Genomic DNA, 16,109 nt, shown 5'->3' on the forward strand with positions numbered 1-16,109 from the left:
TGCGATCGGATGTGTGCGTGTATGCGATCAGATGTGTGCGTGTATGCGATCGGATCTGTGAGTGTCGGCAGAAGGCAGAGGAGCACGGCGTGCAGCACAGCTGCTGGGACCGCCCACCGAAGGGCACAGGGAGAAGTGGGGTGTGAGTGTATGCGATCAGATGTGTGCGTGTATACTGTCTGATGTGTGACTGTGGAGCACGATGGGGAGTGCGCAGCATGGGGGATGGAGCACGATGGGGAGTACGCAGCATGGGGGATGGAGCACGATGGGGGGTGCGCAGCATGGGGGATGGAGCACGATGGGGGGTGCGCAGCATGGGGGATGGAGCACGATGGGGGGTGCGCAGCATGGGGGATGGAGCACGATGGGGGGGTGCGCATCATGGGGGATGGAGCACGATGGGAGGAGCGCAGCATGGGGGGTGAGCAGCATGGGCAATGGAGCACGATGGGGGTGCACACCTCCCCCCAAAACACACACACAGCGCCACACGCGCACCGCACAACACACCACACACATACTGGGAACAACAAACACCGCCCTACACAGACACCCACACACAGACAACGCCGCGCGCACACACAACACCCAACACACAAACACCGCGGCATACACAAATATACGCACATACCGCGCAACACACACACTGCACAAAACATACCTCCCCCAAAACACACACATGCACTCCACACCCACATAAACCGCGCAACACACACAGCACCACACACAGACAACACTGCAGACACACAGCGCTCCACAAACAACGCAACACACACAACGCAACACACATACAACACCGCTCTCACACACCCCCAAACAACACCCAGAATATTTACAGTGCCCTACACAAACACTGGCAACTACACACAACAACATCGATATATATAACAAAAAACATACATTAAACTACACAATAAATTCTAGAATACCCGATGCGTTAGAATCGGGCCACCTTCTAATATATATATATATATATATATATATAGATATACATATACATACATACACACACACGCAGATATATATCTTAACAACCAGAGAGTGATACAACATTAAAGAGAACATGTTTCTTCTGAAATACTCAGCACAATGTGAAACTTTATTCTGCGTTTTCATTCACCATATAACGCTGCTATAGTAGTGAGTATAGTGGACAGTATTTTCCATCAATATTTCTAAGAGAAAACAAGAAGTGAAAAACTAGGATACTTTGCATCATGGAAAGATTTCGGACCTGCACCCAGAGTAGCAGAAAGACCTGAAAACCGCTTGAAATATTATGTAGAATTTTTACAACTATTTTATCATGTGAAGATCTTCCATTCTTTACCTCTTCTAAGCAGATCTATACATGCCCATGCTTACAGACTGCAGACAGGCAATTAGTGTAGTCTGAATATGAAGTTATTTTCCCTTTTCCTTCTGCCCCGACTGGGGGGAAGAAATCAGGTGAAGAATCAGAAGTGGTCGACGCTCCTTCCACACCAGGCTTGGCTCTACTACACATTCCTACATACACATGGTTTCTCTAATTGCACAAGTCTGCAGTCATTTAAGGAATGGATGAGTTTTCTGTAAATAAACAAATCACATCCTAGAAGCCTGAAATGTGACGGTTACACAGATGACACTTTACCTTCAGGTTAGATAAGCAGTTGTTGAGAAAAATATGCCACCGGTTTAGAAAGAATGGTTTCTGGCTGACACAAAGCAAACACGTCACCAAGGGGTACAATGCCTGAAAAATAATATACAGCTGTTACAGCACTTACACAGGTTACCTCCCAGCACACCATGAAAATATGCAGCATTGTCACCACCCTCACTGCTAACCATCTCCACCTGATCTGGCCTGATTTAGTGTCAAATAAGATCTATTTCTATATTTTTCTAACATATTCATAAACAGAGATCAGGATGGGCAGGACCCCCCCATGTAGAAGATCCTTTAATGGTGATCGGATTAGGGGGCCCACAATGATCCCTAAATCATGGCTGCGGATCCCCAAGAAGAAGGCTCTGCAGCCTGGTCCTGAATCTAGCAAAGGTGCACATACTCAGATTCCACTCTATTCATTATCTACGGGACTGTGAGCACAGGACTGGGCTATTATTCGCATCCCCATAGACAATGAATAGATTGGAGGTCGAGCATGTGCACCTCAGCTCCATTCAAGAAGGGGGTACAGAGCTTGCTTCAAGATTCCGAAGACTCAATCTCAAGACCCCTTGGGGTCCCAGTGGTCAGCCAGTTCTTTGGATATCTAATAACTTGAATATTTTTAACTTATCTTTTAAAGGAAATCTTTCACCAGGTTTTTGCTACCCCTGTCTGAGAGCAGCATAATGTAGGGGCTGACACCCTGATTCCCATGATGTTTCCTTTACTACGCTGCTTGCAGACGTTTGCTAAAATCAGTATTTCATTTGTTGCAGATCTAAAAGTTCTCAGAATACTGAATGACAGCTTTCTGTGTTCACTATGCATAGGCATAAAGCTGCCAATCAGTGGTGGTGGCAGGTTTAGGATTTCGGCAGAGTACATGACAGCAAATTTACTAGTCCTCTACTCAATCTCCTGCTGATAAAACAGTGATTTTATCAAAACGACAGGAAGCAGACCAGTAAGTGATACATCATTGGAATCATGGTCTCTGGCTCCACTTGTGCTGCTTTCAGGTTAGGTGACAATCTGATGACAGATTCCCTTCAGTTGTAGTTTTGTGACCAGTCTACTTGGTGTTGGTGCCGTTTGTTGGCCATTGTTGATGTAATGCTGTGTCTGTTGGTGGCATGATCCGGAGCTGTGGAGGATTGGCCTGGCAGCAGTGGGTTGCTTCCCCGTCAGGTATGGTGAGGTGGAGGCAGTGGTCCCCGTGCACAGTTGCACCTAATTAAAAAGTGAACCACTAGAGAGGTTGGCGTGACGTGGCCCTGGGCTTATATACTTTTATCAAAATATTAACTAATATCCTCATGTTCAGTTTTGAAAACTTGTCTGAGCAAAAGTAGATCAACGTAGAATATGTGATCTGTGTTCCAGGTCCCATTTTTATGATGGATTTATTAAATGTTGGTGATGATGATCCGATTGTGCATTAAAGGGAATCTGTCAGCAGTTTTTCGCTATGTAAGCAGAAGATGAAATGCAAGGGTTACTACACATAATTCAGGGATGCCTGTCTTGTCAAGGTCCGATCTGCTGTTTATTTGCAATGTTTTTTAAAGGGAACCTGTTACCACTTTTTTGGACTATAAGCTGCGGCCACCACCTCCGGGCTCTTATATACAGCATTCTAATATGCTGTATATAAAAGCCCAGGCCGCTGTGACAACATAAAAAAACACTTTATAATACTTACCTAACGGTCGCTCTGCGGTTGGATAGGGCCTAATGGGCGCCTCCCCTTTCGGCCATCTTCGTCCTCTTTCTGAAGCCTGTGTACATGATGCGGCTACGTCATACACCCTCGCCGGTCCTGCGCAGGCGCACTACAATACTTTGACCTGCCCTGCTCAGGACCGGAATGCCGGCGAGTGTGGATGATGTTGGACCCGTCATGCACTTTGGCTAGAGAAGAAGAAGAACAAAGATGACCGAAAGAGGCGGCGCCGGCACCGGACAACGGAGACGCCCATAAGGCCCTAGTCCACCGCAGCGCGACCGTTAGGTAAGTATTATAAAGTGTTTTTTATGTTCTCACAGCGGCCTGGGCTCTTATATACAGCATGTTAGAATGCTATATATAAAAGACCGGTGGTGGTGGCCGCAGCTTATAGTCCAAAAAAGTGGTGGCAGGTTCCCTCTAAGCAGCAGGACCCTTATAATTACTCGTACTACACTGTCACGCGCATGGCAGTGCAGCCCGCCCCCTGCTGTGATTGACACCTCTCTCAGTGTACAATGTCTATAGAGAGCTTGGTGTGGGTTGGCCCAGCTCTCTCAGCTCTGCTACATGGCTAAAGCTAAACATTCTGATTGTATCAGAAAGGATGCACCCAGTAATCTAAGTGATACATAATTGGATTCAGGATCTCTTTGCCTACATCATGCTGCTCTTAGATGAAGTAGCAAATAACTGCTGACACATTCCCTTTAAAGCAACTATTTAATGATGAATGGACATCACAGACGGCTTCGGACCCCCCCACCCCCCGCCCCCCCTATTAGCCAGAGTGGTACATAGCCTCTGTTGGTCACCCAATGGTAAAAAATACTCACCAGTGAATGCTTCTTCCTGGAAGATAACTCAAGTGTTGTGTCATACAGACTTTCCACAAAGTTTCTTAGACAAGGAACATTCACTTCATTTTTCACAGCCTAATAAAATGTGGGTAGAATAATTACCTTTAAGGCTAAAGACACGATATTACAATAAATCATGTGGAAAGCGATGGACTTACAGCAGCCACGGGCACCAGGATCTCCACAAACAGACCAGCCAGAGCATGCTTAATGTCCTTGTCTTTAACTTCTAGGAAATAATGTGCACATTCCTAAAGGTAGGAGAACGGACCCATAAATAATCAAGACTTACAAACATTTAGAACAATAACAGCGTATAGGCAACAGGTATATACAGCATCCGAACGCTACTCATAGTGCTAATGTACTAAACCGTACACTATAATGGTGGATGTATTCAGTCTCACACATTAAATATCCAGTCCACCACCAAAACCTCCTAAAAAACTGTGCTACTAGGTTTCCAGTGGCTGATACTGGGATATTCGGTCATGAGAAGGCGCCCAGGCGACTACTCACTCATCCAGGTATATCGTACTGGTCATCAATATAAGGACTCGCGCCCACACTTGTGTATAGAAAAAATTGCACTGGACTCGCACCAAAGTTGTTCATTGAGACAGTGTTCATCTGCAAGTTTTTCCTAAGCTGTAATCAGGCTGAGGAAAAAAAACAAACAAAAACACGGCATGCTGCGTATGACCCGTATGTCGGCTGAGACTGGCCAATGCAAGTGAATGGGTGCGAAAAAACGTACATCAAACAGACCAACCATAATTTTTATGCACGCATCTCAAAAAAATAAAATAAAGATATCGATAACTAGATAATTCAAAGATATTAGGTAAAATAATATTTATTCACTTATATAGCGCCATTAATTCCACAGCGCTTTATATACATCAGCATGGATAGATATTCTGCAGCTATATGTCAAAAAACCCCTACATATTATAAACTTGTACTCTATAGTGTCTTTTATTTGGAGTTTATTCTACAGCTGTTTAGGTTTGTTTAACTTGACAAATAACTAAATAAAAGCAAAAAAAAATGACATGCACCCCCCTCCCCCCCTATTTTATGAAACCAGGAGAGGTAAAGCAGACAGCTGGGGGCGAATATTATCAAGCTGGGAAGGTCCATGGTTGTTGACCCCTTCCCAGCCTAAAAATATCAGCCCGCAATCTCCCCAGAAGTGGAGCATCACATGAGATACTGCACTTCTGGCCCTTTGCCTGGGCTCTTCCCAATTTCCCTGGTGTGTTGGCATTTGTGGTAATGGTATTTGGGGTTAATGTTAGCTGTGAATTTTCCAATAACACAGCTGACATCAAGCCCTGCTGTTAGTAATGGAGAGGTGTCGATCAGAAAATGTTAAAGTTTTTTAATTTTAAAAACACTTCCCGACTCTTTAGTTGCTTCACCAATTTATTTGTTAATAAAAAAAAAAAAAAATACAGGAAGGTTGGATAGTCCACAAATGGAAAGCTAAAAAAAAAAAACAAAAAAAAAACAAAAAAAACCAGAAAAAGCGGTAACGTTACCGCTCATCAGAGTCGCCGGATCTCGCGGAGCACAGCGTGAGCAGCGGCTGCTTAAAGCCTATGGAGCATCAGAAAGAGGTTCCAAAACCTTTGATGGATAGGATCGGGGAACGTGGGGGGGGGGGGGAGCACTGGACTATGCCGGACCTGTGTGAAAACTTTGCTTTCTAATAAACTGGTGAAAGAGAGTGTCTTTTTTCTGTTTCTCTTTTCATGTATTCTAGGTTTCCATTTGTGGTGTGCCACTTCTGGTGCGGCTGTGGGCTGGTATTTTTTTGCTGGGAAGGGACCAATAACCATGGACCTTCCCAGCCTGATATCAGCCCATAGCTGTCTGCACATCATTTTTTCCATTTATTTGTTTATAAAGATAAACTAACCTAAAGAGCTGTTGAATAAACTCCACATGAAAGGCACTAAAGTGTGCAAGATTATAATATATAGGGGGAACGAATTGTTAAATTAGATTTCTGCAGGATATCTATCTACCCTCTCTATCTTTATATAAGATGGTTTTATTATTTTTGACAACTGGCTTTCATTTACATAGAGTATTATAATATGTAAAAGATTATGTTAAAAACGCATGTCATATGGATTGCTAAGCGAGAAAATAATCGCACATCCTCATGACATACAGAACGACATACACATGACACCTGTCCCATTTTTCGACCACAGATGTTTAAGCAGCACTACATTTCAGATTGGCAGCATGTCGGTTCTATTGCAGAATGGTTAGGCCTTTTTCACTTTAGATTTCAACATTTGCAATTTAGATAGTGAAATCTGATACTTTTTTCTTTCTTTTTTTTTTTTTATCGGCCTTCAGCTCAATCTCAAGCCATGGCGACCTGATGGACGAATGCTCTGTAGGGAGATCGATCTTATGCAGCCTAGATAGGTCCACCAGGGTCTTCTCCAACGTTATCTTGAATGACTGCTAGTCTTCCTCTTCACCTTGTTCCTTCTATTCTTCCGACCATGATGTCCTTCTCCAGTGATTGAATGAATGCCGGTCTTCCTCTTCACCTTGTTGCTTCTATTCTTACGACCATGATGTCCTTCTCCAGTGATTGAATGAATGCCGGTCTTCCTCTTCACCTTGTTCCTTCTATTCTTACGACCATGATGTCCTTCTCCAGTGATTGAATGAATGCTGGTCTTCCTCTTCACCTTGTTCCTTCTATTCTTATGACCATGATGTCCTTCTCCAGTGATTGAATGAATGCTGGTCTTCCTCTTCACCTTGTTCCTTCTATTCTTCCGACCATGATGTCCTTCTCCAGTGATTGAATGAATGCTGGTCTTCCTCTTCACCTTGTTCCTTCTATTCTTATGACCATGATGTCCTTCTCCAGTGATTGAATGAATGCTGGTCTTCCTCTTCACCTTGTTCCTTCTATTCTTCCGACCATGATGTCCTTCTCCAGTGATTGAATGAATGCTGGTCTTCCTCTTCACCTTGTTCCTTCTATTCTTCCGACCATGATGTCCTTCTCCAGTGATTGAATGAATGCTGGTCTTCCTCTTCACCTTGTTCCTTCTATTCTTCCGACCATGATGTCCTTCTCCAGTGATTGAATGAATGCTGGTCTTCCTCTTCACCTTGTTCCTTCTATTCTTCCGACCATCAAGTCCTTCTCCAGTGATTGCTCTCTTCATATGATGGGTCCAAACAAAGTAAGTCGTTCCTTGCGTGTTTGGCTTGATTTGTTCCAAAATTGATCTGTGTGTTGTTTTTGCCATCCAATGGTATAGATAACATCCTTCTCCAGCAAAATCAGATACTCATGCAAGTTTTGCTGCAAATTTGCAACATTATACCATGAACAATCTATAAAGATCAATGATGTGTCCAACCCTTTCTTTACCTACATTAAAACATGTAAAACATACATAAAAAAAGCAAACTCTGTTGCCTAAAAGATTAAAAATGGAAAAAAAGCTCTACAGGATTTACACTACACTTTCAGTGTTCAGATCCCGTGCAGATCGATTTCAATGGCTCGGATAAATAACTGCTCAGTGTCATCCCCTATACTAAGTGACGCCAGATAATAAATGATACCTGCATGAACTGTAAAGAGGCTTCAAAGTCTTCCACTGGATACATCTTAATGCGGAAGAATTTCATTCCCATTATAAGACTGATGATGCTTTGAACCACATACGGGTTCTGCTCTTTGTGCCTCAGCTCTTTTAACTCTGCCATAAATTTCTTCTTCACGGAAGGAAACCTGACAAATGGAAAACGACGGATCATAAATTGTACAACATTCTATTCACAATTGTTCTTGGCATCTTCTCTATAAAACTCTACCCCAATGATTTAAACAGTAGAATCAACCCCCTCTAACACCATCCAGCCAGAACAAAAGCCCAGCTGGCCAACTGTATATTAATCGGTTGAGTCTTCAATTACTTTTTGTATCAGTTCCACCATTCGATAAGGGAGAAGAGAACAATAGAAATGTATGAAAATGGGCATTCCTGAGGCAATATGATCTCTGGTTTAAAATGTCAGATATATATACAGTATATATACACAAAGTGGCCATAAAATAACCCACAAACGTAGCGGTCCAATGGCTGTCAATTCGCTAAGACAGATGACACGTTTTTAAGCAACAGGGTTACTGAGTGTTCAGTCAGGGTGTGGGTGATGTCCGGTAAGCAGAGAGGTTGTGGAGGACATTACCACTGCCATCGTGGAACAGGGCACGAACAACCCTGCCGGAAACAGCAGTGCATGCAGTGTTTCCAGGAAATTGGGGCTCCCATACATCACAGTGTGGAAAGTTCTCCGAAAGGTCTTTTTTTTTTTTAAAGATGCCTTAAGTCTCTCCATGCCTTGAATAGCATACATACTCTTCAGTTCATACATTTCAGCCAATTCTGTCCACTGGGTCAGTCTGCTCCAAACACCTTAGGTTATTTTATGGCCGATTTTCCCACCGGGTGAACCCCAGGCCTCACCAGATGTAATATCCAGGACTCCCCTTATGTGTTTGAACAGCAGTCTATCACCAATGCGAGCCTTACCGGCTGTAGCCTTACGTGGTAGTTTCTACACACTCCTTTCCATTTCTTGGTGTAAGATATCACAACAAAATAATACATCAAAGCTTGCGAACATCTTTAGATAATGATCAGTTTATTGGTGATCCATCATATACATACTCCACGTATCGGCCAATACCAAAGCCATTCACGTGTTCAGAAAAACCTCTGTGAAGACCAATATATGGTGTATTTATAGGTCAGGTCTCCAATAAATTCATCAGTATCTGAAGATGCCGGCAAATCTTTGGCTTCTTTGATGTAAGTGGATCTGTTTGGGGACCAGGATTAGTTGACAGTTACCGTACATCAGGTCGTAAGGGAGACCTTTGACTAGTGTCATCTTACCTTACGTCGTGCCTTAATAATAAGGTGCCCAAAAAAACATGTCTGACAGTTGTCTAAACAACACTATTAAATCAGCAAAATAGGCATTTTATTTGGGCATATACCATATGTGGTAATAAGTGTGCAAGTTTAGGGTACCCAGGTCATCTGGACCAGTAATCCCTCCATCAGTGGTGATGAGTATTGCACCATGTGGAATCGTCTGTCATCTACCATGACCACTAGCTGTGCTCTGCTATCAAGGAGGCCATACACTTTCAATATCTTGTTCGGCCAAGAGTTATCACTTCCACTCACCCTTACACATGCACACTCAGTTTGGCTTAAAATATATATATTTTCAATGGAGAGAGGGGAAAGAAGCTGTCGCCAGAGATGTCTTGGGTGATTTTTATCTTCTGAGTGTGAAAAGATCAGGCATGCTAAAATTTAACACACCCAATTCTTTTTTTTATCAGGATATTTACCAAATGTCCATTAGGTATTTGGCCAAGAAACATTAGATATTTGACTGGTCCTTCCAAAATTGTTGGGTTCAGCCAACCTTCGTCAAACTTATGCGTCTACCAATATTAGATGGTAGACTAGTCCCACCAAAATTGTTGGGTTCAGCTGACCTTAGTCAAACTTCTGTGTCTACAAACAGATGGCAGACTGATCCCACCAAAATTGTTGGGTTCAGCCAACCTTAGTCAAACATATGCGCCTACAAACATTATATGGCAGACTGATCCCATCAACATTTTTGAGTTCAGCCAACCTTAGTAAAACTTATATGTCTACCTTTAGATTAGAGCTTTACCCAATTGGAAGCGTGTAGGCTGAAGACCATTGCTTCTAATGACATAGGAGACACATCTTGCTTGTCATACGGTTATGGATTAGGTTTTTAACAGAACTTTACATCATCCTGAGCCAATTCTGTCTAGTTGATCCCTCCTGACTAAACTGTGCAATGTAGGTTATTGAACTTGGAATTACATTTACAAAAGTCGGTTTATTTCGCTCAACGTGCTCTAAATGGAATTTTCTCAACAATATTGTTTTTTTTGCAAATATTGCTAAGATTATAACTATAAAGATATAATAACAGTAGAAGATGCTTACTTTGACTGTGCTAATACTCCAATTACTTCAGCATACAGATCGGCCACAATATGCATATTACCAGTGTTTGGACCTAGATACCTACAAATAAAAGAAAAAAAGGAAAGATGAAAAATGCAGCTATTAAAGGGAGACAGCCTCTGTTTCAATTACCAGTCTGAATTTCATTACCCTTCTTTGTATTTAAAGTGCTTGAAAGCCAAGGTTATGACTTCATGGACCAAGCTGTCAATTACGGGATGCAATGGAATCTGGAAGACGTGGAGAGTTGTATAATGGAATTATTAGCAAGGAGAATTGGTTCATGGGAAATGCAAAGTTACTCAACTCTAAGACAAACGTATTTATTTTCATCAATATACAATGCAGCAACAAATTCCTCCCGACTCCACTGACATATAATATACAAGCTAAAACCAGTCTAAGAAATAAAATCAGTATAGAGATAAACAAGGAAGAAACATTTCTGTATCATCAGTGATAATGCAACTCAAATAGTAGATTGGAATATATTGGGTTTTTTTTACCTGGATGTTACCCCTATTTCATGAGACCCCTATTTATATGCCTTCTTCAAATAAGCTTCTTGGAGGAGCAGGTTGACTGTTTTACATTTTTAGCCTCTCTAAGAGAATTGTTACCTCTCTTTGGACAAGCTAACATCAGTTTGTCTTTCCTACTTTAAAGGTGAGCCATCTTGCTACTACTTTGTAGGGAATCCTTGGCTAAGTTTCAAGGCACCAGGTTCTTGGTTAGGAATCACCAAACTGAAATGAGTCTGTTCACCCCTGATGAAGTTGTGCTTGGAAGCAGCGCAACGCGTGGTCTCTTTCTCTGCATTTCCTGACCCTTCTCAACCTCATGGCAGTATCAGCTGAATGTGGCTTACGACCCTCTCTCAGAGCTGGATGTGGCTCGCGACCCGCTCTCAGAGCAGGATGTGGCTCGCGACCCGCTCTCAGAGCAGGATGTGGCTCATGACCCGCTCTCAGAGCAGGATGTGGCTCACGACCCGCTCTCAGAGCAGGATGTGGCTCACGACCCGCTCTCAGAGCAGGATGTGGCTCACGACCCGCTCTCAGAGCAGGATGTGGCTCACGACCCTCTCTCAAAGCAGGATGTGGCTCACGACCCTCTCTCAGAGCTGAGTGTGGCATACATCCATTTCTCAGAGCTGAATGTGGCTCGCGACCCTCTCTCAGAGCTGAATGTGGCATATGTCCTTCTCTCAGAGCTGGATGTGGCTCGCGACCCTCTCTCAGAGCTGAATGTGGCATATGTCCTTCTCTGAGAGCAGGATGTGGCTCACGACTCTTTTTCAGAGCTGGATATGGCTTGCATCCCTCTCTCAGAGCTGGATGTGGCTCATGACCTTCTCTCAGAGCTAGATGTGGCTATCAAGGTCATAAACGTTGGGGACCACTGCTCTACATTATATGGGTTACACCTTTTAACCACATAGGGGGTTTGGTCTATGTGTTTAAGTGTTTTTAATCTGTGTGCCTTATTTTATATTTTTCATTTAATTTTTAATATTAATTTTTGATTAAATATTTGAGAGACTGCTCAGGTTTCAATGTTTTACTACTTTTGATTACTCTACCTATAGTCCTTTTTGGCACTGGGTATTTTTCAGGTGGTGTTGCTCATCTCCAATTAAAGTGAATGGGATCTTGCCTTCATTACTAAGAAGTGCCACTATGCAATGTATGGAAGTGTGGTTTTATTTACTCTCAGCTACCAGGGAACAGCCGATTGGTGGGCGCCTGGTATTGGTCAACTACCAATCTGATATTAATGAACCACCTTAAGGATAGTCAACCTATATCAAAGTCTCCAACACCACCCTTAAGCAGAGACCCCATTTGGACTGAATTTTTTTTTTTTTTTAAGATTTTCAGATGCAAAAAAGGTAGTGTGTACACCAATCGATTTACTATAGTAAATTTACCTATTACATTCTACTGCCTCAAACGCTAAATAAAGACTTCAACATAGGATTTTGTAGAAGGGAGCTGCTGTCATATAGGGGTCCTCAAAATATTTCTCCAATTTGAACATCCTCTACTTGTTAAAAGTTTCTTGACAAAAAGCGGAATACAAAATCTTCCTGCTGGGACCCCAAAGATCAACGCGAATGTGTGGGAAAATCTGGCATTAAATGTTCAATTTCCCTTCAGTCCCACCACAGGAGACATTAATTTACAATGTGTCCATTCAAAATAATTAGTTGCCTGTAAAGTACAGGATGGAGGATGCACTTTGTACCCGCTTCCCATTCGAGCAGAAAAGATGACAATCCTTAAAGAAGTTGTCCACTTTTTTTTTATATTGATGGCTAGTCCTTAGGATAGGTCATCAATGTCTGATTGGCCAGGGTCTGACACCCGGAACCCCCACCAGGCAGCCAGAAATGCTTAGTTTCTGAGCTACCCAGTAAACTGATGGCAGCCTCAGGCGGGTACTGCACACCCTCCTCCTATTGATTACAATAGGAGGCAGATGTGCAGTACCAGGACGCAACCACTTTCAGAAGACAGAGCAGCTCCGGAACGAAGAATTTCTGGCTGTCTACTGCCACCGCCGGCACCAAGAGCAGCTTATCGGCAGGGGTGCATGGTGTTGGAACCTGGCCGATCAGCCATTGATGATCTATTCCAAGGACAGGCCATTAATGTTAAAGTAGTGGGCAACCCCTTTAACAGGGGATCTCCTCTTTATTAATTCAGAATACCCTAATAAGGTACAGTTAGGTCCAGAAATATTTGGACAGTGACACAATTTTCGCGAGTTGGGCTCTGCATGCCACCACATTGGATTTGAAATGAAACCTCTACAACAGAATTCAAGTGCAGATTGTAACGTTTAATTTGAAGGTTTGAACAAAAATATCTGATAGAAATTGTAGGAATTGTAATAAACCAAACCCAAAAAAAAAATTTTTATTTTCAATATTTTGTTGCGAATCCTTTGGAGGCAATCACTGCCTTAAGTCTGGAACCCATGGACATCACCAAACGCTGGGTTTCCTCCTTCTTAATGCTTTGCCAGGCCTTTACAGCAGCAGCCTTCAGGTCTTGCTTGTTTGTGGGTCTTTCCGTCTTAAGTCTGGATTTGAGCAAGTGAAATGCCTGCTCAATTGGGTTAAGATCTGGTGATTGACTTGGCCATTGCAGAATGTTCCACTTTTTTGCACTCATGAACTCCTGGGTAGCTTTGGCTGTATGCTTGGGGTCATTGTCCATCTGTACTATGAAGTGCCGTCCGATCAACTTTGCAGCATTTGGCTGAATCTGGGCTGAAAGTATATCCCGGTACACTTCAGAATTCATCCGGCTACTCTTGTCTGCTGTTATGTCATCAATAAACACAAGTGACCCAGTGCTATTGAAAGCCATGCATGCCCATGCCATCACGTTGCCTCCACCATGTTTTACAGAGGATGTGGTGTGCCTTGGATCATGTGCCGTTCCCTTTCTTCTCCAAACTTTTTTCTTCCCATCATTCTGGTACAGGTTGATCTTGGTCTCATCTGTCCATAGAATACTTTTCCAGAACTGAGCTGGCTTCATGAGGTGTTTTTCAGCAAATTTAACTCTGGCCTGTCTATTTTTGGAATTGATGAATGGTTTGCATCTAGATATGAACCCTTTGTATTTACTTTCATGGAGTCTTCTCTTTACTGTTGACTTAGAGACAGATACACCTACTTCACTGAGAGTGTTCTGTACTTCAGTTGATGTTGTGAACGGGTTCTTCTTCACCAAAGAAAGTATGCGGCGATCATCCACCACTATTGTCATCCGTGGACGCCCAGGCCTTTTTGAGTTCCCAAGCTCACCAGTCAATTCCTTTTTTCTCAGAATGTACCCGACTGTTGATTTTGCTACTCCAAGCATGTCTGCTATCTCTCTGATGGATTTTTTCTTTTTTTTCAGCCTCAGGATGTTCTGCTTCACCTCAATTAAGAGTTCCTTAGACCGCATGTTGTCTGGTCACAGCAACAGCTTCCAAATGCAAAACCACACACCTGTAATCAACCCCAGACCTTTTAACTACTTCATTGATTACAGGTTAACGAGGGAGACGCCTTCAGAGTTAATTGCAGCCCTTAGAGTCCCTTGTCCAATTACTTTTGGTCCCTTGAAAAAGAGGAGACTATGCATTACAGAGCTATGATTCCTAAACCCTTTCTCCGATTTGGATGTGAAAACTCTCATATTGCAGCTGGGAGTGTGCACTTTCAGCCCATATTATATATATAATTGTATTTCTGAACATGTTTTGGTAAACAGCTAAAATAACAAAACTTGTGTCACTGTCCAAATATTTCTGGACCTAACTGTATATGACAATAGCTTCATTTTAATCGTCTCATTACAAGTTTTCCACTTGCCTGCAAAGGGGACATTGGTAACTCAAAAGGGGGTCACAAGATGGATTTCATACTAGAGTGGCCACTGACAGTTCAGTCATTTGCATAGCCACCAATAAATACTAGGATATCCACATACTAGCTGCCACTGGTGAGAGAAAGAGATTGCTGGGGGTTTAAGAAACGGGACAAACTACAATCACGTTTTTAAAGAGACTACTTAAATTTACAGGGGTAAGGTTTTCATATGAGATAACTGGACTAATTTCAACCCCCAAATTAATAATGAAAGTGGTACTAGTGTATGCAAATAGAACTTCACTATGATTTCCAGCTAATTGGCTTCCTGTAGACCGGAGCCTAGTAAAGGTGTAGGAATAGAGCTAGCGCTCAATCCTGAATTTGGAGAGCTTTCCTGGAACAATGATATAGTTTATCACAACGGTGGAGGAAGAACCCTCAGATCCCTACTTCACGGCTCAGTTTGGGTAGAGGCTAGAGGGACTGCAGTATCTTCTGGTCACGTAACTGGCAGCAGAGAGCAGTTCAGAAGAGAAGCAAGATGTTTTTGTGGGGGTATTATACTGTGTGGGGTTTAAACTGGGGGCATTAACTGTGTGAGAGGCTGTGGGGGCATCACAGAGCAAGTGGGGCATCATACTGTGTGAGAGACTGTGGGGCATCATACTGTGTGAGAGGCTTTCGGGGCATCATAGAACGTGTGGGGCTGTGGATTCATCATACAGCGTGTGGGACTGTGGGGGCATCATACAGTGTGTAGGGCTGTGGGGGCATCATACAGTGTGTAGGGCTGTTGGGGCATCATACAGTGTGTAGGGCTGTGGGGGCATCATACAGTGTGTAGGGCTGTGGGGGCATCATACAGTGTGTAGGGCTGTGGGGGCATCATACAATGTGTAGGGCTGTGGGGGCATCATACAATGTGTGGGGGCATCATACAGTGTGTAGGGGTGTGGGGGCATCATACAATGTGTGGGGCTGTGGGGGCATCATACTATGTGTGGGGCTGTGGGGGCATCATACAATGTGTGGGGCTGTGGGGGCATCATACAATGTGTGGGGCTGTGGGGGCATCATACAATGTGTGGGGCTGTGGGGGCATCATACAATGTGTGGGGCTGTGGGGGCATCATACAATGTGTGGGGCTGTGGGGGCATCATACAATGTGTGGGGCTGTGGGGGCATCATACTATGTGTGGGGCTGTGGGGGCATCATACTATGTGTGGGGCTGTGGGGGCATCATACTGTATGATGTGGAAACTAGTGGTATCATAATGTGAGAGGCTGTGTGGGGGGCATCATACTGTGTAATGTGGGAACTGGGGGCATCATACTGTGAGAGAAGCTGTGGGGGAATCATACTGTGAATGGGACTGTGGGGGCATCAAACTGCGAAGAGT

At 43.3% G+C, this 16,109-nt stretch overlaps 1 protein-coding gene across 8 annotated transcripts in view; it reads right to left on the reverse strand.

Moving 5' to 3' along the window:
• Nucleotides 1-16,109, reverse strand: part of FRY (FRY microtubule binding protein) — a 645,836-nt gene that overhangs the window by 236,812 nt on the left and 392,915 nt on the right. For all 8 annotated transcript variants that reach the window (XM_075337351.1, XM_075337349.1, XM_075337348.1 and 5 more), the window contains 6 exons: nucleotides 10,483-10,562; nucleotides 10,312-10,392; nucleotides 7,865-8,033; nucleotides 4,408-4,500; nucleotides 4,226-4,324; nucleotides 1,640-1,741 (listed from right to left, as the gene is read on the reverse strand). In XM_075337351.1, coding sequence (XP_075193466.1) covers nucleotides 1,640-1,741; nucleotides 4,226-4,324; nucleotides 4,408-4,500; nucleotides 7,865-8,033; nucleotides 10,312-10,392; nucleotides 10,483-10,562 — 624 coding nt within the window. The remainder of the gene's footprint in view (nucleotides 1-1,639; nucleotides 1,742-4,225; nucleotides 4,325-4,407; nucleotides 4,501-7,864; nucleotides 8,034-10,311; nucleotides 10,393-10,482; nucleotides 10,563-16,109) is intronic.

The sequence above is a fragment of the Anomaloglossus baeobatrachus genome, chromosome 2 (genome assembly GCF_048569485.1).
Source record: "Anomaloglossus baeobatrachus isolate aAnoBae1 chromosome 2, aAnoBae1.hap1, whole genome shotgun sequence".
Lineage (NCBI taxonomy): Eukaryota > Metazoa > Chordata > Amphibia > Anura > Aromobatidae > Anomaloglossus > Anomaloglossus baeobatrachus.